This window comes from Geotrypetes seraphini, chromosome 3, assembly GCF_902459505.1.
Source record: "Geotrypetes seraphini chromosome 3, aGeoSer1.1, whole genome shotgun sequence".
NCBI lineage: Eukaryota > Metazoa > Chordata > Amphibia > Gymnophiona > Dermophiidae > Geotrypetes > Geotrypetes seraphini.
The window spans coordinates 112879318-112902571 of NC_047086.1; the positions used below are offsets into that span (position 1 = coordinate 112879318).

Below are 23254 nucleotides of genomic sequence, written 5' to 3' on the forward strand. Positions count from 1 at the left end.
GGTGGACCCTAGCATCCGGTAAGAGTGATTCAGATTATTCTTCCCAATGTGCATCACTTTGGATTTGTCCACATTAAATTTCGTCTGCCACTTGGACACCCAGTCTTCCAAATTCCTAAGGTCCGCCTGCAATTTTTCACAATCTACATGCGTTTTAACAACTTTGAACAGTTTAGTGTCATCTGCAAATTTAATCACCTCACTTGTCAATCCAATTTCCAGATCATTTATAAATAAGTTAAATAGCACCGGTCCCAGTATAGACCCCTGCGGCACTCCACTGTTTACTCTCCTCCATTGAGAAAAATGGCCATTTAACCCTACCCTGTGTTTTCTATCTGATAACCAATTCCTAATCCATAACTGAACTTTGCCACCTATCCCATGACTTTTTAATTTTCTCAGGAGCTTCTCGTGAGGAACTTTATCAAAAGCTTTCTGAAAATCTAGATACACTATAATCAACCGGCTCACCTTTATCTACATATTTATTCACACAGAATGAGCAGACAGATGAAGAAATGTTTTCAGAGATTAGGAAAGCTGGCAACAGTATAATAATGGGTGATAGCAACTACCCCAGCACTAACTGGATAAATATTACATCAGGAAGTGCTAGGGAGGTAAAATTCCTAAAAGTCATAAATAACTGCTTCCTGGAGCAACTGGTCCAGGAACCGACAAGAGGGGGAGCTATTTTAGATCTGGTCCTTAGTGGAATGCAGGACAAAGTATGGGAGGTAACTGTGTTGGGTCTGCTGTGAAACAGTGATAGCAACATGATTAAATTTGAGGAGATAACTGGAGTGACATTGCTAAAGAAATTTGCTGTAGCAGTACAGTTTTTAATTTTCACAAGAGCAACTACAAGAAAATGAGGAAAATAGTTAAAAAGAAGCTACATGGGTCTGTTGTGACTTTTGCAGAAGCCCAGACCAGATGTATTTCAAGTATTAAAAAAGGTAGAAAGAAGAGAAAACAAGAGCTGGCATGGTTAAAAGGTGAAGTGAAGGAGGCTATTATAGCCAAGAAAACATCCTTTAAAGAATGGAAAAAGGATCCCAGTGAAGAAAATAAGAAGAGACATAAGCACTGGCAAGTTGGATGCAAAGCATTGATATAAAAAGCTAAATATAAAGCATTGATATAAAAAGCTAAATATAAAGAACAAATTGCCAAAGAGGCAAAAATTCATACTAACAATTTTTTTAGGTACAACAGAAGTAGAAAACCTGTGAGGGGATCCGTGGGACTAAGGAGTCAAAGGATGACTAAGGAGTCAAAGGTGGCTCAGGGAGGATAATGCCATAGCAGAGAGACTGAATGAATTCTTTGCTTCGGTCTTTATGTCAGAAGATGTAAGAGATCTACCTCAACCGGAAATGGTTTCCAAGGGTGATGAGGCGGAGGATTTCAAAGAAATCTCGGTGAACCTAGAAGACATACTAAGCCAAATTGACAAGTTAAAGAGTGATAAATCACCTGAACCGGATGGTATGCATCCCAGGGTATTGAAAGAACTCAAACATGAAATTTCTGATCTGTTGTTAGTGATCTGTAACCTAGAAACATAGATACATGATGGCAGATAAAGGCCAAATGGCCCATCCCAGTCTGCCCATCCACAGTAACTATTATCTCTTCTTCTCTCTAAGAGATCCTACGTACAATTCCTAGACTTTCTTGAATTCTGTCTCTACCACCTCATCCAAGAGACTGTTCCACGCATCTACCACCCTTTCTGTAAAAAAGAATTTCTTTAGATTACTCCTGAGCCTATCACCTCTTAATTTCATCTTATGCCATCTCATTCGAGCTTCCTTTCAAATGAAAGAGACTCATGCGCATTTAGTTCACATAGGTATTTAAATGTTTCTATCATATCTCCCCTCTCCCGTCTTTCCTCCAAAGTATGCAGATTGAGATCTTTAAGTCTGTCCCCATATACCTTGTGATGAAGACCATCATACCATTTAAGTAGCCTTCCTCTGGACCAACTCCATCTTTTTTATATCTTTTTGAAGGTGGGGCCTCCAGAATTATACACAATATTCTAAATAAGGTCTCACCAAAGTCTTATACAGGGGCATCAATACCTCCTTTTTCCTACTGGCCATACCTCTCCCTATGCACCCTATCATTCTTCTCTCTTTCACAGTCACCTTTTCAACCTGTTCGGCAACCTTAAGATCATCATATACAATCACGCCCAAGTCCCAATCTTCTGTCGTGCACATAAATCTTCACCCCATAAACTGTACTGTTCCCAAGGGTTTTTGCAGCCCAAATGCATGACCTTGCATTTCTTAGCATTAATTTTTAGCTGCCAAATTTCACACCATTCTTCAAGCTTCGCCAGGTCTTTCATGTTATTCATACCATCCTGGGTGTCTACTCTATTGCAGATTTTGGTATCATTCACAAAGAGGCAAATCTTACTCGACAGCCCTTCAGCAATATCGTTTATAAAAATGTTAAAAAGAACAGGCCCAAGAACAGAACCTTGAGGCACACCACTGGTAAAATTCCTTTCCTCAGAGCGATCTCCATTGATCACTACCCTCTGTCACCTTTCACTCAACCAGTTTTTGACCCAGCCCGTCACTTTGGGACCCATCCCAGTCATGGTTCTCCATGAACTACGACTCCGTGATTACCACTATAGCCAACTCATCTTCTTCCATCACAGATTCTAGATCCAGAATCTTGTTTCCCATACTTCGAGCATTAGTATATTCTGCTTTCCAGACATTGCCCCCTTTTCCCATCCTTGTAGAAGTATTCCGTGATTTACTTACCTGAAGGCTTATACTCACCCAGGGGCTTTGATCACCCTACCCCTTAACTTCTAGTTTAAAGCCCTCTTCAGTAGATTAGCCAGCCTGCTGCCATAAATACTTCTTCCCTTCGACACCATCCCTGCTCAGCAGCCCTTAGAAAATCATCCCTTGGTCCAGGTAGCCAAAAACGCTCTCAACACCATCCACGTAGCCACGCATTCATCATCCGTAGTACCTGAAGATTGAAGGGTGGCCAATGTTACACTGATTTTTAAAAAGAGTTCCAGGGGAGATCCAGGAAATTACAGACCAGTAAGCCTGACCTTATTACCGGGCAAAATAGTGGAAACAATTATAAAAAAATAAAATTGTGGAATATGCAGACAAACATGATTTAAAGAGAGTCAGCATGGGTTCAGCTTTACCAATTTGCTTGACTTCTTTGAAGGTGTGAATAAACATGCAAATTAGAGAATGACATGGGGACAAATTTGTCCCCGTCCCCACAGGAACTCAATTTCCCCATTCTGTCCTCATGAGTTTTGTCGCTGTCCTTGTCCCTGCCCCTGCCCCATTCCTGTAAGCTCTTCCCAAGCCTTGAACACTTATGATTTTAAAGTGCTTAAGGCTTATGCAGATGAGGACAGAGCTTGCAGGAATTGGGCAGGGTCAGAAAGAGAACTTGCCAGGATGGGACAGGAAAATAAGTTCCCGTGTGGATGGGGAAACTTTTGTCCCGTGTCATTCTCTAATGCAGATAAAGGTGAGCCGGTTGATGTAACATAGTAACATAGTAGATGACGGCAGATAAAGACCCGAATGGTCCATCCAGTCTGCCCAACCTGATTCAATTTAAATTTTTTATTTTTTTTTTCTTCTTAGCTATTTCTGGGCGAGAATCCAAAGCTTTACCCGGTACTGTGCTTGGGTTCCAACTGCCGAAATCTCTGTTAAGACTTACTCCAGCCCATCTACACCCTCCCAGCCATTGAAGCCCTCCCCTGCCCATCCTCCTCCAAACGGCCATACACAGACGCAGACCGTACAAGTCTGCCCAGTAACTGGCCTAGTTCAATCTTTAATATTATTTTCTGATTCTAAATCTTCTGTGTTCATCCCACGCTTCTTTGAACTCAGTCACAGTTTTACTCTCCACCACCTCTCTCGGGAGCGCATTCCAGGCATCCACCACCCTCTCGTAGTGTATACAGTATAGATTTCCAGGATCTTCAGAGTGCTTCTTCTATGAGAGCAGAGCTCTTCCTTTACTCTGATTGCCAGTCAGACAGAGATTCAGGAGACAAAAGTTCAGTTTTGATCCCCTTATAGTCACAAAGCAAAGTCTCTCTGAAGGGAGATTCGACCTCCTATGTAGAGCATCAGGATGAGGTCCAAGCCAAGAACCAGGGAGAGGATCCCTCAATAAAGCAGTTGTTCATGTGTTCGGTGCTAGTGAATATTATTACTGATTTTTTTCGTGAGCTTGATTGGTCTGTCTCAGCCCCAGCCATCTGTGTTACCTTCTGAGCAGGGTCTGGTCTCAGTGAACATCTTTTCCGTGGCATCCAGACATTAAACTCCTGTTTAGAGAGCCCTGGGAAGTCACTGAAGACTCCCTCAAAGGGGGGCAAAGCAATGACTAGGCTGTATCCTATAGATCAAGAGTTTCAGCTAATGTTTGCTATGCCAAAAGCAGACTCCCTGGTAGCCCAGGCAACTAAATGCAGTTCCCTACCTAGTGAAGGGGAAGTTGTGCTGAAGGATATGCAGGACCACATAGTAAATAAGGTCCTAAGGAGGCAGTTTGAGGCCCTGGCCCTAGGAGTTAAGGTGGCATCAGCAGCTTCCTTCATAGCATGCACTTGCCATTCATGGCTGCAAACCCTGGGCATGACAGTGGCTGAGCCATTACCTCAACTCATGCTGGCAGGGGTAGACTACTTAGCGGACAAACTCTTCGATACAATTAGAGTCATGGCAAAAGTCTCTGCATATTTCATCTCCACCCAATGAATGCTGTGGATTAGGAAATGGACGGCTGATTTGACCTCCCAAGGTGACACTTAGCATGCTCCTTTTTAAGGAATAGATGCTTTTTGGCAAAGGTCTGGATGATCTTATGGCCAGTGTGCAAGATCATCATCCTAAGTCCTTACCGGACAGCAGACCTTGAGCAACTAGAAGCCAGATTCGGAGATCCTTTCAGGGATCACAACATTTTCGCTAGTATACCTCAGGAGACTCATCATAGAGAATCTATCAAGGTTCCAGACAGAGATATTACATTACATTACATTACATTAGGGATTTCTATTCCGCCTGTGCCTTGCGGTTCTAGGCGGATTACAATAAAGATGATATCTGGGCATTTCCAGTAGAATTACATTACAGGAGAAGAGTAGATTACAAGTAACAGTGAAGAGTTACAATACATTCAATATCGCAGCAGATGTAACATAGCCACGGATTACAATAAAGAAGATATCTGGGCATTTCCAGTAGAATTACATTACAGGAGAAGTGTTAATTACAGGTAATAGTGAAGAATTACAGTACATTCAATATCACAGGAGATGTTACATAGCAACTGAGTCAATTTACAACTGGTGGAGAATAAGAATTACAATATATTCTAGATTACAAAAGATGTTACATGAGCTAAGTCAAGTTTCTTCGGATATTCCAGAAGCCAGAAAATCCAGAGTACAGGCTCCAGGGCCACAATGGCAACCAAGAAGCCACAATGGTGCCAGACTTCCAGCCACCCCACAGAAAACTGGAGGTTTGCTCTTGGACGCCTGGGAACATATAACGACAGATCTTTGGCTCTTGGATATTATACCCTCTGTCAAACTGGTTCATGGATTCTCCAGCAGGTCAACCTGGTCAACGTTAAGCAAGTTCCTTGACATTCAAGCCATAGAACCAGTTCCAGAAGAACACTTGGAAGGGCAGATACTCCATATACTTTGTCATGCCCAAGAAAGGCTCTGACGACTGGAGGCCCATCTTGGATCTCAAATACATCAACACGGCCCTAGAGTCCCATGTTTCTGGATAGAGACAGAATGATCTGTCATTGCAGCATTCCAGCTAGGAGAGTTTCTGGCCACCCTGGATTTGACAAAAGCTTATCTCCACATTCCAATTTTCCTAGCACACAGAAAGTTCCTAAGATTTCACATGTTGGAGAATCACTACCAATTCTCGCTGGAGCCTTCTGTGTACTGATGACATCATCAGTAATGCAGCACACAGAAAGCCCCAGCGAGAAGGTCACGAAGTAGCCTGTGAGTGCTGCTGGCCTGACGCTCCTCTGCTGGAAGGTATGTATGGTCACGGTCGGCGGGGGTTTTGCTGCACGGCAGGGGTGGCAGCGGTTGCTTAAGGATTCTGCTGCATGAGGGATGGGAGGGAGGGAAGGATAGAACCTGGGCAAAGGGTTCTGCTGCATGAGGGATGGGAGGGAGGGAAGGATAGAAGCTGGGTAAAGGGTTCTGCTGCACGAGGGATGGGAGGGAGGGAAGGATAGAAGCTGGGCAAAGGATTCTGCTACACGAGGGATGGGAGGGTGGGAAGGATGAAATCTGGGCAAGGGTACTACTGCACAGGGGTATGGGAGGGATAGAAAGATGCTGCAGAGGGAAGGCACAAGGGGATGGGTGAGAGGGGAGTAACGATGTTGCACGTGTGGGGGAAAGGAAAGAGGAAGAATTGGGATGGAGAGGAAGGGAAAGATGATCATGTACATAAAAAAAAATAATCCCTAGTGCCTTTTATGGGCCCCAAATGAATATAAGACACTGTCTTATTTTCGGGAAACATGGTATACCTCCACTCGGACCACTCCTTCCTGTCACTACCCAGTCCTTTCACTCCATACTTCACCCTTATTGAAGTTTGTGAAGTGGATTTTCAAAATGCTTTGCCTACCTAACTATAGACTTAAGTGGTCTAGAACACAGTTCTTCAACCGCCGGTCCATGGACCGATGCCAGTCCACAAAAAATTCCTGCCGGTCCGCACAGGACCGGCGAGATCAACTTCTTCAATTTCCTGCCGTTCCCCGCAGGACCGGCAAGATCGAGGAGCTGTCCTTCGTGTAGGGCCGGAGAGATAATAGAGAGCCTCACACTGTGCTTTCTCCCCTCCCAGCGGCTCTCCTTACAAACGCAGCAATTGAAGAAGAAAGCCTTGGAGCTTTTGCTGAGTCGGGCCGCCTCTGATGATGCAACTTCCGCTTTCCTCAGAGGCGGTGCGACCCAACAAAGGACCCGAGGCTGCCTTATTGAATCGCAGCACTGGCAAGTAAGGAGAGTTGCTGGGAGGGGAGAAAGCTGCTGGGCATGGTGGAAAAAAAAAAGGGACAGCTGCTACTGGACCTGGAGAGGGAGAAGGAGAGATGCTGCTGGGAGGGGAGGAGGAAAGGAGCCTGGGAAGCTGCTGGGCAAGGGGAAAAAGGGACAGCTGCTACTGGACCTGGATAGGGAGAAGGAGAGATGCTGCTGGGAGGGGAGGAGGGAAAGGAGTCTGGGAAGCTGCTGGGCATGGTGAAAAAAAAGGGACAGCTGCTACTGGACCTGGAGAGGGAGAAGGAGAGATGCTGCTGGGAGGGGAGGAGGGAAAGGAGTCTGGGAAGCTGCTGGGCAAGGGGGAAAAAGGGACAGCTGCTACCGGACCTGGAGAGAGAGAGAAGGAGAGATGCTGCTGGGAGGGGGAGGAGGGAAAGGAAAGGGAAGAGAGTTACTGCTGGACAGGGGGAGGAGGGAAGGGAGAAGAAAAAAGGAAGGAAACAGCTTGCAGGGAGATTAGAGGAGGGGAAGGGGAGAGACAGGAATGAGATGGAAAGGGGGATCAGCAGAGAAATTGAGAGGGACAAAGATGCTAGATCTGGTGTAGGAGAGATAAAAATTAAGAGAGCAGTGAAGCTGGAGTGAATCGTGTAAAAAGGAAATAGGGGCACAGGCTGGATGGAAAGGGGAGATGGGAGAGGTCAGACAGTAGATGGAAGGGGCAGATGCTGGATTGAAGAGACAGAGAGGGCAGACGCTGGAAGGAAGAGAGTGAAAAGAAGATGAAAGCAGAAACCAGAGACAACAAAAGATAGAAACAAATAATTTTATTTCTATTTTGTGATTAGAATATATCAGATTTGAAATATATATCCTGCTAGAGCTGGTGTTAGACATAACTGGGGACTGCAAAGTCCAGGCAGTGGCTTAGGGCTCTCTCTGATCAGTGGGGCAGTTGCCCTAGTTGCACTCCCCTAACCCTATTCCTGCTATGTGTGACTGTGGTATTCTGTTAGCATGATATTTCTGTGTAGCATTCTGTAATAATTTGGCTTATTCAGTTTTCTTGATAGTAGAGGGGATATATGTGAAGGGGAGGGGAGACAGGGGTTTTGTTGATCCTTGCTCTGTATTATTTGTATTTATAAAATGACAATTGTACAGAATATTGTTTCTTGTTATACTTTAATAAAATACATTCAGTATAAAATCATAACTGAGGCTTGTGTGGATGGGATCAGATGTTTTGTGAGGACCGAACTTGCGGAGACGTGGCGGAACGGGGTTTTTAAATTTCAGTCCTAGTAGTTTGCCAGTCCACAAAATAATTTTTTTTTTTTCCCGACGGTCCATAGGTGTAAAAAGGTTGAAGAACACTGGTCTAGAACAGTCCCTTTGAACATCTAACCCCAGAAAAGATCTACACATACAGTAGTCTGCTAGTTTAATTAGGTGGTTTTATTTGGCTGCTGATATTCTAGGTATTCTGGGAAATATGGTTGATTGGGTTTAGAGTAGAGAATGACATGGCGGCTGCTACCCGCAGCTAGCCGCGGGTAACCTGCCGAAACGGTGGGGGGGGGGGGGGGGGAAGTGCTCACTGCGTGAGTGAAGCAGTGAAAGGCCTTGTCCCCGCCTTGTCCCAGCAGTTAAGAGAGGGAACGCCTGCCTCCTTCCTACCTACCAGCTGAATCTATCTATCTCCCTCCCTCCCCCTTACCTTTGCGGCACGTTTTAAGATTCCGCCCATCTCCGCCCAAAACCCCGCCCCCATAATAGTACTAATTGTAACACTATTTTTTTCCATTCATTTTTCATATATACACATACAATATAATGTTATTAACAACACATAATGGATAACCACAAAATTAAACTACACAAAGCACACTGTATGCTTCTCACAACATTCATTCCTACCAGAACAAAGATCACCCCTATGCAAATATGGGACCATAAACTAAAAGTAGTAATATATATTAACAAATCCTAAGATTCAAGACTCTGTATGCTGTACAACCCAGAGAAAAAGAAACAAATGCATTTCTTCCTGAAAAGTGCAAAATATAGAAAGTAGATGTAAATTCTAAAAATTGACACAATTCAATCACTAAATTGAAAATAAAATCATTCTTCCCTACCTTTGTTGTCTCCCTCCCTCCATGCTGTGCCTCAATTAGGTGCCTCCCTCTGGCGGGTGTCTTACCTTCTGGCCTGCTTTCGTCTGGCCATTTTATGCTACCTGCAGTGCGATGCACGTTTTCATTGCCGCCCCCAGTGTTATCTTCTGGCCAGCTCCCTCTTCCTCCCTGGCACAATGTAAACAAAGCCGAGTGCCGCTGCTCCTTGCTAGTCCTGCACCTCATCCGGAAGCCTTCCCTTTGATATTGTGACGTCTGAGAGAAGGCTTCCAGTTCAGGTACAGGATGCGTGTAGGAGCCGCTGCCCACGGCTTTGTGCACTGCAGCAGTGAGGAGGATGGAGCCGGCCAGAAGATAACACCGGGGGTGGCAATGAAAATGTTGCATCGATTGCACCTTGGGCTGCATAAAACAGCCAGGCGGGCTGGATTCTGCCCGTAGGCCTTGAGTTTGACACCTGTGGTTTAGAGCAGTGGTTCCAACCCTGTCCTGGAGGACTACCAGGCCAATCGGGTTTTCAGGATAGCCCTAATGAATATGCATAAGACAGATCTGCATATAATGGAGGTGCCAGGAATGCAAATCTGCTCCGTGCACATCCATTAGGACTATCCTGAAAACCCGACTGGCCTGGTGGTCCTCCAGAACAGAGTTGGGAACCACTGGTTTAGAGGATAGAGCCAACTAGCTTAATTCCAGCTAGTTACACTTTAGATTTAAGTAATTTTTCAGCCACAATCTAGCCACCTAGGCTACAGATAAAATTACTCTTAAACTTTTCTGGCTAAAACTCAGATCTGGTATGCAAAGGAAGCTGTACATATTTTCTTCAAGGTTAAAAAAAACATGCAATACTGAGACTGTGGGTAATGAAGGTACCTGTGATAGGGTTACCAGACGTCTGGGAAAACCCGAACATGTCCTCGTTTTAGAGGACTGTCCAGCCCAGACTTTCCAAAACCCAGTAGTTTGTCCGGGTTTTGGAAAGCTCGCATATGACACACAAGCGCGCATGCTTGAGGCCCTCCAGATGCAGCTGAACCTAATCAGGGAAGAAGAGAGAACATAAGAACATAAGAAGCGCCATCTCCGGATCAGACCTTCGGTCCATCAAGTCCGGCGATCCGCACACGCGGAGGCCCTGCTAGGTATACACCTGGCTTATTTTATAGCCAACCATATCTTTATATGCCTCTCTCAAGGAGATATGCATCTAGTTTGCTTTTGAAGCCTAGGACTGTCGATTCCGCAATAATCTCCCCTGGGAGAGTATTCCAGATGTCAACCACTCTCTGTGTGAAGCAGAACTTCCTGATATTAGTCCTGAACTTGCCCCCCCTTAGCTTCATTTCATGTCCTCTTGTCCGTGTCAAATTGGACAATGTAAATAGTTTTTTCTGCTCTATTTTGTCGATTCCTTTCAGTATTTTGAAGGTTTCGATCATATCCCCACGCAGTCTCCTTTTCTCAAGGGAGAACAATCCCAGTGTTTTAAGTCGATCCTCATATTCCAGTTTCTCCATACCCTTCACTAGTTTAGTTGCTCGTCTCTGCACCCTCTCCAGCAGTTTTATATCCTTCTTTAAGTAGGGAGACCAATGTTGGACGCAGTATTCCAAGTGGGGTCTGACCATTGCCCTATAAAGCGGCATTATAACTTTCTCCGATCTACTCGAGATTCCTTTCTTTATCATGCCCAACATTCTATTTGCCTTATTTGCCGCTGCCGCGCATTGTGGAGGCTTTGTGGGGCAGGGCTGGAGGTGGAACTGGGCGAGGTTGGGGCAGAAAAGGGCGGAGCCAGAGACAGAAAAGGGAGAGGCCATGTGTTCGGGATTTTGCAGCCCAAAATATGGTAATCCTAACCTGTGACAATATAGAAATTGTTGCTAAGTAGCAGCAGCTCACATTAGATAATTCTGCCTCAGTTTACAATTTTTGTTTTTCCAGAACTATACCATGGCTGTAAAATACTCACTTCTCTAAAAACTGTACACATTCCTTATTTCCATAAATCTCAGCAATCCTTTTTGGCGTATCTCCGTAGAAATCTGCCAAATCGATGGGGGCATGTTCTAAATGGAGAATCTTGAGCACTGCCAGTTTCCCTGACTGGGCAGCAAAATGAGCAGGAGTCCAGCCCACAGATGTTCTCAGACAAGGCCGAGCTCCCTTCCCAATGAGCATCTGCAATGCTTCGCTCTGCCCTTTTACACAGGGAAATAAGAGAGAGGATATAAAAATATATTGCTAAATTTTATTAACTCTATACACTCTGTAAATGTTAATTTTTGGAAACATACAACAATAAAGATCACTGAACAAAGAATTCTGGGGTCCTTTAACTAAGCTGTGTTAAGCACAAATGCATGCTTACTGCAGCAAAAGTGCCTTACTATGGAGGCATGCTCACACGTCCCATGCAGTGGAGTAGTAAGGGGGGGGGCGGACTACCTCGGATGTCATCTTGTGGCGATACTAGCACCTCTCCTTCTCTCCGCTCCCCGTCCTTCCCCACCCCTCCGTTCTGCGCACTCGCCTTCCCTTCCCCTGTGCCTCTAACTCTTCACCGGTGAGAACAGCATCTCTAACTTACTGCTTGCTCTGGACTCTGCTCTCCGTCTGAAGTCATTTCCTGGTCACGGGACAAGGAAGTGACATCAGAGGGAGAGCCAAGGCCAGAACGGGCAGTAGGTTAAAGATACTGCTCGCACCAGTGAAGTTAAAGACGTATGGGGGAAGGAAAGGGGGTGCAAATGGCGGGGGGGGGGGAGGCAGGGAAGGAGTTGGGGAGAAGGACAAGACGGCAAAGGGCGTCACTGCCCCAGGTGCCTCCAACCCGCGCTATGTCACGGGACCCATGGCAATTTTTGCATGTGAGTGCAATATCTATGCACTGGGGGTGGATCTGGGGGCAGAGAGTGGACATGTCCTGTGCTAATTGGTTAATGCAGCTACAAAGCCGTGTGCTTGAGCCCTTACTGCCTACATGTTGGGTGGTGGTAGAGGCTCATGCGTTAAAGATAAAATTAGTGTGTGGCCATTAATGGGGAAAACAGAAAAATCAGCCATTTTACCACAGAATGACCATTGTAAGAACACGCTAAGGCCATGATTTACCGCAGTTTGGTAAAAGGGCCCCTTTGTTTGCATTAGTTATGCTTTAATAAATTGGGGAATTTTGATTACCGTTTTTTCTTAGTCAACAGTTGCTACTATTTGGGTTTCTAACAGGTAGTTGTGATCTGGATTGGCCACTGTTGGAAACAGTGTGCTGGGATAGATAATAATAATAACAATAATTTATTTTTATATACCGCTATACCAAAAAAGGTTCAAAGCGGTTCACAACATGATAAAATACAAACAATTAATAAAAAAAATTACAATCAATACATACGATCAATAAAACATTAAAACAATCAATTAAATTGGAATATATCAATTAAGAAACAATAAATTTGAAGTACATCAGTTAAGAAATAAAATAAATTAAAAAGTTATGGTTCTAGGATATAGATATGTCGAACAGACGGATCTTTAATGTTTTCCTAAAATCAAAATATAAAGAGGCCCCTAGTATAAGCTTTCCCAGCCACATATTCAAGTTTCAAGTTTTATTTAAATTTGATGAATCGCTTATTATGTACTAAGCGAGTAACAATAAAATATAAGATCAACATATAATTTGATGTACAACATTAAAATGGGTTAGACGGACTGACAGACAGACAAACCTGGATACATAGGAGAAAAAAGGGAGGAAATTACAAAATTAATATTTTTCATTATTAAAAAAGATAAGAAAAAGTCAAAAATGGAAAGAACATAAGGAGGGGTGTTAGGTATGTCATTTAAAGATTAAAAGCGTCTCTAAAAAGAAAAGTTTTCAGGTTGTTTTTAAATCTGTTAAGATCTTTTTCTTCTCTTATATATAGTGGTAGGGCGTTCCAGGTCTGAGGGGCCATCACTGAATAAATATTGGCAGTTCCAATATTCAGTTTAGCGGCCTGGTAGGAAAAAAATTCTGTCAAAAAACTTCTTGTATTGGCAGGATTTTATTTTATTTTATTTATTTTTATTTATTTATTTCATTTTTCAATAACATATCAAGTATCCACTTGTACAGAAAGGTAAAGTCAAGCCAAAATTAAATATAATACAATATGATACTAAACAGATAATCTGCTATCTTAATAAGAAATATATATAAAGCTTAACTTTAACTCAAGTCCTCTAAATAAGGAAAGCAAGATGTAGAATCAGCGAGTATAATATATATTACAAAATAAAATGAAGACTAAAGGTTGTATATGCTGAGATGGTAATAAACAATCAATGAGTACTCAAATTCCCTCTCCTTTTTTCAGAGAAGCCATTGACAAGAAGGTTGTAAGTTGGCTAGGATCAAAGAATACATATTTTTGCGTTTGTTAAATTATCACACATTTACATGGGTGACGAAGAAAAAAGGTTGCCCCAAGAGCAATAACTCCTGGCTTTAACAACAGAAATTCACGTCGACGTTTCTGTGTATCTCGTGACAGATCTGGAAACATTTGTATCTTATACCCAAGAAAAGCTTTCTGTTTATTTTTGAAGAAAAGTTTCAGTAGCCAATTTTTATCAGGTGATAAGGCAACTGTAAGCAAAAGTGTTGCGGGCATTGCTACCTCCTGGTCTGAAAGTTCCAAAACCTTGGAAATATTAAGCGACTGTTGAGCTTCTTCCATTAATTTTTCTTCCCTTTTAATAGGTAGATAGTACACTTGAGTGAATGGCGGTATTAATTCCTCAGTGATTTCCAGGACTTCCTTTAGGTAATGTTTTAACATGTCTCTAGGGGTTACCTCCGCAACCCTAGGAAAGTTAATTAATCTAAGATTATTATTGCGAGAAAAGTTTTCTAGAGACTCCAATTTTCTCCTTAAATTAGTATTATCTTTCACCAGTGTTTCAGTTATTTGTTTAGAAAGTTTAATTTCCTGGGAAGAATTCATTGTTGAAGTTTTTAAATTTTGCAAGTCAACCTTGATATTCTTAATTTCATTTTCTTGGGAAGATATCTTATGCTCCAACTGCAACAGTTGGGGCTTAACTGATTTAGATAGATCCGCTACAAGGTCCCAAATTGCATCAAGTGTTACCTCTTGGGGCTTCTTTAATATAAAGATAGGTTCTTGTAAAGAAAAACTCTCCCCAACCAGTGTACCCTCCTGGGTATGACTCCTCTGCTCACGGGTAATCTGCGGGGATGATGAATCCTCAGTTTCCACTGGAATCCCCTGAAACAACAGGGAATCCACATCCATGCTCCCCTCTTTGCTCCCAATGCACCGCCTTCCGATGATTCCTCCACCCACGGGGAGCTGGCGGTCTGAGGAGGAGGAGGAGGCACTCTGGCGTCGGGGTTCAAGGTGGTGTCTGGGCCCATGGAGAACGCCTCCGTCTCGCCACGGTGCGTCTCCTGCAGGCGTGCCGACGCCCCCGCAATTCCCTGCATTCATCGGAGAAGTTCATCCATTGAACCGAAGCCGGCTGGGCCCGAACGCCGTGAGGCTCCAACTGCGCTTCAGCCCCTCCGCTTCGGCATGCTAGAAGGTAAGTTTCTTGAAGAAAAACAGGAGAAGAAACGATATTGGTAGAGCTCTCTGCGACGAAGCTCTCAGCATAACAGTCCTTCCTCCATCTTGCTCCCTAACCATTGGCAGGATTTTAAAGGGGGATAGTTAAATAAATTTATTCTATGTGTACTCTTGTTAAGATAATTCAACAAGAAGTGGGAAGCAAGATGGACCATTGGTCTGACCCAGTATGGCTATTCTTACGTTCTTATGGCAGTACTCAGTGGCGTAGTGGGGATGAGTGTATACAAACAAGGAATGGGACTTGGGTGTAACATATGTGATTATCTTGAAGTCGCCAAATAGATAGAAAAGGCAATGGCAAAATCCCAAAGGATTTTTGAGTGCATATGGAAAGGAAATAGCCAACAGGAAATAGGAGGTGATAATGCCTCTTTGTAAGTTTCTGGTGAAACCTCATTTAGATGCCTTTTTACTAAAGTCGTGGCAAAAGGCCACTTTTGCCGTGGTCAGAAAATAGGAGATTTTTCTATTTCCTGAATTAATGGCCACATGCTAATTGCATACTTAGGGCCAGATTCTGTATAGAATGCTTGGTCTCAGAAGCCACCTAAGCAGCTTTTGAGAATTGCACATGGGCATCCTATATAGAATCACGTCTGTCCTCACAGACAGATGCCTAAACCCACCTAACCACCAAGATTCTCTAACCAGCGTCCATGTCACAGATACCAGTTAGAGAATCGCATTGCTGCTGAGCTGATTGCGACAAGGGAGTATCCCTGCCTGTCCCTCCTGCCAGTGAAAGGAGTTAGGAGTTGAAAGCACTCTCAAAGAGGTAGGCTTTTAATTGGGCGTTGAACACTGCCAGAGACGGAGCCCGCCATAGGATTCTGGCAGCATTTTCCAAGCATACGGCTTAGCAAGGCAAAAAGAATGGAGTCTGGAGTTGGCAGTTGAAGAAAAGGGCACAGATAGGAGGGACTTACCAGCTGAGCAGAGGTCACGGGGTGGGGGTGGAGATCATAGGGGGAGATAAGTGAAGAGAGATAGTGAGGGGCATCTGAGTGCATTTGTAGGTAAATAAAATGAGTTTGAATTGTAGTCTGATTTGGATGGGAAGCCAATGAGGTGACTTTAGGAGAGGGGTAACATGAGTATTGCGGCTCTCCTGGAATATGAGTCGTGCAGATGAATTATGGACGGATTGGAGAGAATTGAGATGGCTAAGCGGAAGGCCTGAGAGTAGTGAGTTGCAATAATCTAAGCGCGAGGTGATGAAGGCGTGGATAAGTGGTTTAGTAATGTGCTCAGAGAGGATGGGTCAGATTTTGGTAATATTAAAGAGGAAGAAGCAGGTTTTAGCGATATGTTGTATCTGGGTGGTGAAGAAGAGAGTCATACTTCTATATGATTGTAAAGAACTAACTTCTGCTTTGGCATGATTATTGCCATGTATTTAGCTTAGATTCTTATTTTACATGTGCTTTTGAGACCTAAATGCCCTTTTTAGGGCTACTTAGTTTTATTCTATTTTTAGACACCCTCCCTTTTGTTTTTTCCCTATATGTTCTCTCTTTTTATTTGATAAATTGTAGTTCTACCCTTCTTCCCTTTTTTGTTTCTGTTTTTGTTTTTAAATGTTTTTAAAGGATGTATTGTTATTCCATATATGTTTTTAAGACAATGTTCACCGCCTAGAAGGCCAATTGGGCGGTATATAAAATATTTTAATAAACTTGATCCGTTGTTTGCGTCATTTACTTATTGCTTGGTCCATTGATGAAATGATTGGGCCGATGACTTTATGATGTACTGAAGTTTAATGTTTGCTTCTGAAATCATTACTGATATGTGTTACTTTTGAAATTTGCTTGTTGTACTATTCAATATGCATTTCTTTTGTCTTGATTATATGTCCAGGTTTCACCTCTCCAGTTTTCTAGTTAGGTTGAAGGTGATAGACTCCTTTGTAGTTATTTCTCCTTCATGTTGGGGGTGTGGAACTGTAGGGGTTTCCCTGCATCACCTTTTGGAGGCTTAAGGCCTTGCTAGGCCATGAACCATCTTATTGGAACAAAGACATCATGGATTCTGTCCTGCTACTGTAAAATACAGTTTTGCTGACAGCTAAGGTCATCTCCATCCAGAGGGCTCAGATTAGCCTGAGAAAGTGTGTAGGAGCGAGTTTCACAGGGGCATGCAATTACGTTTTTCTTGTTTTTTTATCATTTTGGTGGGACATTTTGTCAGCATTTATAAAGAGGGTCCAGCTAGAAGCCTGTTCATATGACTTCTGCATGATGAGCCATCAGCTGCTGTATGAGTTCTGATTGGCCCATGTTATCTCCTGGGCATGACTGGAAAATATCTGCACCAGACTGAACTCAGAAGTTTGGGGTTTGGTTTTTATAGAAAAAGAAAAGAAAATATTTTTTGGCTGGCATGCACATCTCAGTGAAGAGAAGGATTAAATTGTCTGTAAAGCTTATGTACTTTATCTGTTATATGCTAAGCTAAGGAAGAATTCTGTAGCTAAGTATTAACTGGTTGTTATCAGACTGAGAATCCTATAGCCATGGCAGTGGCTTACTTTTACCACAATCCTGGGCTCGCTACTAGGCTTGTAGCCCTGAAGAAGAATCGTCTCTTCACTATCAGACACGACTCAGCTGAAGAAGGGTGAGAATGTGATACCTTGTACAATTCTAGGAGTTGGTTAGTCACAGATCCTTTGCTGGTTACGGATTGGTAATTCTGGGATTCATGATAATTAGCCTAATGTATAGTTGCTGCTTGGGATATCTTCTCAGGAAATTAGTGTAACAATATATATTTTGTAGTATTACTTTAGATATATTTTCAGTGTTACAAGTTATATCCATATATCCATATTTTTGTGTAATTTATTTATTTATTCAATTTTCTAAACTGTCCTCCCAGGGGAGCTCAGAACTCATTAGTATATTTTTTATAACTATATTTTTGTAACCTGCTTGCCATATTTCTAAGAATTTTAATTATCTAATAAATAATATATAATCACACATTGGTATAATTCTTCTATTAAGACAGCCATAGAGAAACCACAGGATTACAAGAGGCCACAAATCCAGAATATGTACTGTCTTAATGATTTTTCTGTTTTATAATTGCACCTACAGTGTGATAATCGGTAGTGTACACTAAATCAGTTAGCACTAGTGCTGCCCAATTCACGATTCAAATCGATTCACCGATTCATTTCAGGTGAATCGATTTGAATTGATTCAAAACCCCCCAAAATCGGCCTCCCCCCTCGCCCCCTAAAGCAGGATCGGCAGCGCTGCCTCTTGCTAGCAAGCGCTGCCGCTCCTGCTTTAGAGGGTAAGGGGGGAGGGTCAGTCGAGAAGTGCTGCAGTGGACGGCTGCCCCCCTGGCCTCTCTTTACCCGATTGCAGCAGAAAGCAGCCTGCAGAAAGGATCGCGGGTAGTTTAGCTATCCTTGCAGGTTGCCATAGACCTCCGGAGCTGTCGTCCTTCTGCCTCGGTCCCGCCCCTCCTCTGACGAAAAAACAATTCAATAGGCTGAATCGAATCGAATCAAAATATTTTTTCCTGAATCGGGCAGCACTAGTTAGCACCCATTGTTGAATTCCCCTCCAAGCGAGTCCCAGTGCAGCAAATATGACACACCCCATAGGAATTAAATGGGCTGCATCGCATTTGTAATGCAGAAATTGCTACTGTGGCTTTGTAAAAGGGGCCCTAAGTGTCTTAATTTAGAGCAGTTTGTGTCCTAAATTAAACCAATTAGCTATACAGATAACCAGTGGTGTAGTAAGGGGGGGGGAGACATCCCCAGGCCTCATCTTCGTGGGGGGGTGCTGCCATTGGCCTCTCTCCACCCCCTCTGTGTACCTCTTTAAATGTTGGCCGGCACAAGCTGATTTCTTCTTGCTGCTCGTGCGGGCGTCAGCTCCCTTATGACATCACTTCCTGGTTGTGAGACTAGGATGTGATGTCAGAAGGGAGACGAGGCCAGCACAAACAGGTGGAATATGCTGCTTGTGATGGTGAACATTTCAAGAGGTATGTGGGAGCACTCAAACAGCGGGGTTGAGGCGGGGCACGTGATGTAGCAATGCTGGGCGCTAGTGCTGCCCGATTTCCGATTTGAATCAATTCCCTTTTTTAAAAAATGGCCTCACCGATTCGGTGCCCACGGATTGGCAGCTGTTGTTTCAGGGTGGGGTTACACGTAGCATGGATTGTATCTGAGGCATGTGAGTGGGTGTTGCTCTCACCTTCTCCCTTCCCCTTCGGGGAGAGAGCTGGTAGGTGATTTGTGGGCGGTCATGCGGGCGGGATAGTTCCCCCACTTCCTATGGTGGCTCACGGCTGGTGAGGGAAATGGTGGGTGAGTGAAGGTTAGGCCCCCTTCTACTAAACTGCACTAGCGGTTTGTATCGCCGGGAGCCGCGCTGAATGCTGCGTGTTGCTCCCGACTCTCATAGAGTTCCTATGAGCATTGGGAGCTGCACGCAGCATTCAGCACGGCTCCCAGCGAAAAAAAACCACTAGTGAGGTTTAGTAGAAGGGGGCTAGTCTAGAAAGGGTTCCGTGTCCACCCCCCCCCCTCATTGTCTGTCACCGCCGTTATGATGAAGAAGCCCGTGAAGGAGCAGGATGAGGTCTGGGGTCGGCGAGTACAAGAGCTGGGCTCCAGCCTGTCCAACTGCCACTGCTTTGAGTGAGCAGCAAGGGGTGACGTAAATTGACATCACCATCAGAAGCTTCGGCCTCTTGTGAGTATCATCTAATAGGAGGTCCAGGGTATTAATAATCATCTTGGCTGGTAATAGGACTTATGCTGTTCCTAAATGTATTCCCTCTTTCCCCATCATAGTAATGCAATTGTCTGTTCTGTGCCCTTTCTGTGAATTCTAACAGTATTGCTAACACCATAAATGTCCGCGGAAAAAAACATAATTGGCCCTGTACTTGGTTATTCCTGCTCACACTTCTTACATGAATTGATTGCTTCCCTACATCAGCTTTAAAAAATAAGCAAAAAGAACAAACTTTTTTGTTTATTTATTTTGTTTACACCACAGCGCCTGTGTGGGTAGGAGAGGGCAAATAAGGTAAAGAGCTATAAAATAAACCCACTAGGATATTTGAAAAAAAAAACACCCAATTGGGAAGGAAAATTGAATCAAAATTTTTTTTCCTGAATCGGGCAGCACTACTGGGCGCCACCACCTTGGGCACCAACCTCCCCCGCTACGCCACTGCAGATAACCACACATTCTATAACTTGCCTGTGCCTGTGGTGCACAAATTTACGCATTCTCTTTCAAAATTGCACACTGTCCTAAGATGCACACACAAATATGGGCTAGATTCACTAAGCAAACCAATTGTGTACCGATCGGTTTGCGAGCCCTTTGCGACCAAATTTCCCTCCTACACTATTCACTAAGGCCTATAGCGATCCGATCCCAATCCTCCCATGCAAATTAGTAAAACCCCTTGCAAAATAGCCAAGTGATTGATTCACTAACAATTGCTTGGCTATTTTGAGTCGGGTTTTACTACTGACAAACCCGACTGCTGCAGACCTGTCGATAACTCCCTGGGCATCTCTCACCCTCGCTACGCCACTGTCGAGGGGGAAAGATTGGTTTAATACTTTTAGCATTGAAAAAAAGAATTTAATGTGATATTTATATGTTTGCAATGTTATAAGAGTCATTTGTCATGTGTATATTGCCATATAAAAAATTACCCTCTTTATATCCAGGGGACATACTTCACCTTGATCATTGTGTTACACTTGAGTGGATCTAATCTCCAATGTGCATTAGATATTATAGTAGAATATCTTAACCCAGGGCAGACTTAAAGCAAAGGTAGATTCAGGCTGACCAGGGCTCTCATCTACCAGCTATGAGAATTTGTCTCAACATCTGGCCTCCTGTTCAGATCACCCTCACAACTTGTCTGTTGAGGTGAATGTGATGACTGCTCTGTGCTATCTTGTTATTGGTTCCTTTCAGGAGGGTAGCAGAAGACATGACTGACATCAGTTAATCCTTTGTATCCAGATGTATCCACTTTATCACTTTTTTTCTAGAGATTATGCCTGTAGGAGCTGAAGAAGTACAAAGAAACTTCTGTGAGATAATTCATCAGAGCTATTGCTTGCACTTGTACAAGCTTGGTCCATTCAAGGTATCAGCAAGCCATTTACTGAAACCATAAGCTTCAAAACTGATATCTGATGTAAGCATTGCTTACTCATGATGGTAGTTGTGATTAGTTTCCTGGTTCCCCTTATCACATACTTTTATCAATAGTAGTTGATGTTGAGCTGGAACTGTGCAAGCACATCACCAAAATAATATTCTTTATTATCAAAGTCTCCATTTCTCTATTTTTAGAGAAATATTGGTAGGCATTTACTGAGTCACTTAAAGAGTTAGGGGCTTAGATACAAATGAAAACTCTCCTATTAAAACTTAAATTTAGGTGTTTATTTTTACAAGATTCCTAAATTTGACACTTAAAAAGTGGATAGGGTCCATTAAAGTGAAGTAATTTAGACCCTCTAGTGCTCATATTCAGCATTAGACATCTAATAGAGTTGAAAATTTAGCAGACCTAAATTTAGGGCTTTGATTAAACTGTCTTTGAACCTCAAGGAGGTGAATCAACCCCTAACATTTTCTATGTCAACCTATGCTAAGGTCACCCAAGTTGGGACACTAATATGTCTTGAAGAGCTGGGAAATGTGTCACCAAAAATTTGACACATACCTATCCAAGCATCAGATTGGAAATACAGGTCCTTTCTGGACAGAACTTTTAAGTTTCAAGTAAACAACAGACCTGGCTAGGAAATTACATCAATGGAGCCAGGTCGACCTACGGCGCATTTTGGAAAGAAATCAAGACAGAACTGTTCGACAGATTTATCTCCTAATCAAATACCATTTTAAAACTAATAACACCATATTGATAACTTTGAGAAATATGTGTATTTTTACTATTTGTATTCTGTAATTCGATGACTGTCCAGTGATATTTTTGCTTTTTGTATTCTGTAATTCGCTGATTGTCCAGCTCTCTTCAGTGTAAACCGCCTAGAAGTCGTAAGATTGTGGCGGTATAGAAAAAATAAAGTTATTATTATTCTTTCCTTAATAACCATGTGTAGGTTGGGGAGAGTGCAAAACAGGGAGTCAGATACTTGACATCCCCATAACTGCTCCCTCATATTCCCAGTGATCACTGCTGTCACCAACTGAAGCTGGAAATGTTACAGGTCTACATCTGCCCCCTTGCCCCCACTAGCAATCAGCATCATTGCATGCTGAATCCACCTGTGCTTCCATCACAATCACTCTTGTCTGCTGCTCAGGCTGGAAATGCTGCATCCTGCTCCCTGCCTTTTGTCCATGATCACTGTTACCAGCCTAGCCAAGATGTAAGGTCTTGTTCCCTCCTCTGTGGCCAGAATTACTATTGCTAGACCCACAGAAAAAGAAGAGATGGCCTGGGAACATTCTACCCCAGGATTCAACTGCACAACTTATATTCCGGGAGAGCCGCTATACTCACATTACCTCTCTCCTAAAGTCACTTCATTGGCTTCCCATCTGTTTCAGACTATAATTCAAACTTTCACTTATCTCCCTTCCCCTGCTCAGCTGGTAAGTCCTTCCTATCTGTGCCCTTCTTAACTGCCAACTCCAGACTCCATCCCTTCTGCCTTGCTGCGCCATATGCTTGGAACAAGCTGCCCGAATCCCTATGGCGGGCTCTGCTTCTGGCAGTGTTCAAGGCCCAGTTAAAGGCTCTTTGAGAGTGTTTTCAACTCCTAATTCCTCTCACCTTGGTTCTGCATCCCCAACCCTCTATGTCATGTCTCTCTGTCCAAGTTAGATTGTAAGCTCTTCCAAGCAGGGGCTGTCTATAAATGTCAGACTATGCAGCGCTGCGTACACCTTTCAGCGTTATATAAGTAATAAGTAGTAGTAGTAGTGCTCAATCCCCACCAGATCTTTTCTCTTTCTGCTAATACTGATTTTTGGGTAAAGAGGGTAATTTTTTAAAGGGTGACTGGCAGCAGGAAATTTGAAAAGGGAAAGAGAAAGATACACATAGGGGTATTTAAGAGAGCATGAGAGAGAAGGTATAAAACCTGGTGCAGTGGTCTCACTACAGGAGGAGAACCCAAAGGGTGGCAAGTGCCTGTCCTCCTTCAAATAAGGGCTTTCAGAACTGAGATTAGGAGGAAACTCAAGGATTAGGGGTGGATTCAAGAAGTTTGGTGTGAGTGTATAGACTTTGTGACCGAAGAGTGCTTGTGGGTGACGGAAATGGGCACTGACAGTTTGTATAGGCATTAGATTGTGTGGCAATGAGGGCAAGGCAGCCAGAGGGCATGACAGCTGGGTGGGGGCATCTGC

General features: G+C 43.4%; 1 protein-coding gene across 3 annotated transcripts in view; it reads right to left on the minus strand.

Annotated features, from left to right (window-relative positions):
• Positions 1–23254, minus strand: part of ANKRD66 (ankyrin repeat domain 66) — a 42852-nt gene that overhangs the window by 11725 nt on the left and 7873 nt on the right. For all 3 annotated transcript variants that reach the window (XM_033938894.1, XM_033938896.1, XM_033938895.1), the window contains exon 3: positions 11192–11420. In XM_033938894.1, the coding sequence (XP_033794785.1) occupies positions 11192–11420 (229 nt within the window). The remainder of the gene's footprint in view (positions 1–11191; positions 11421–23254) is intronic.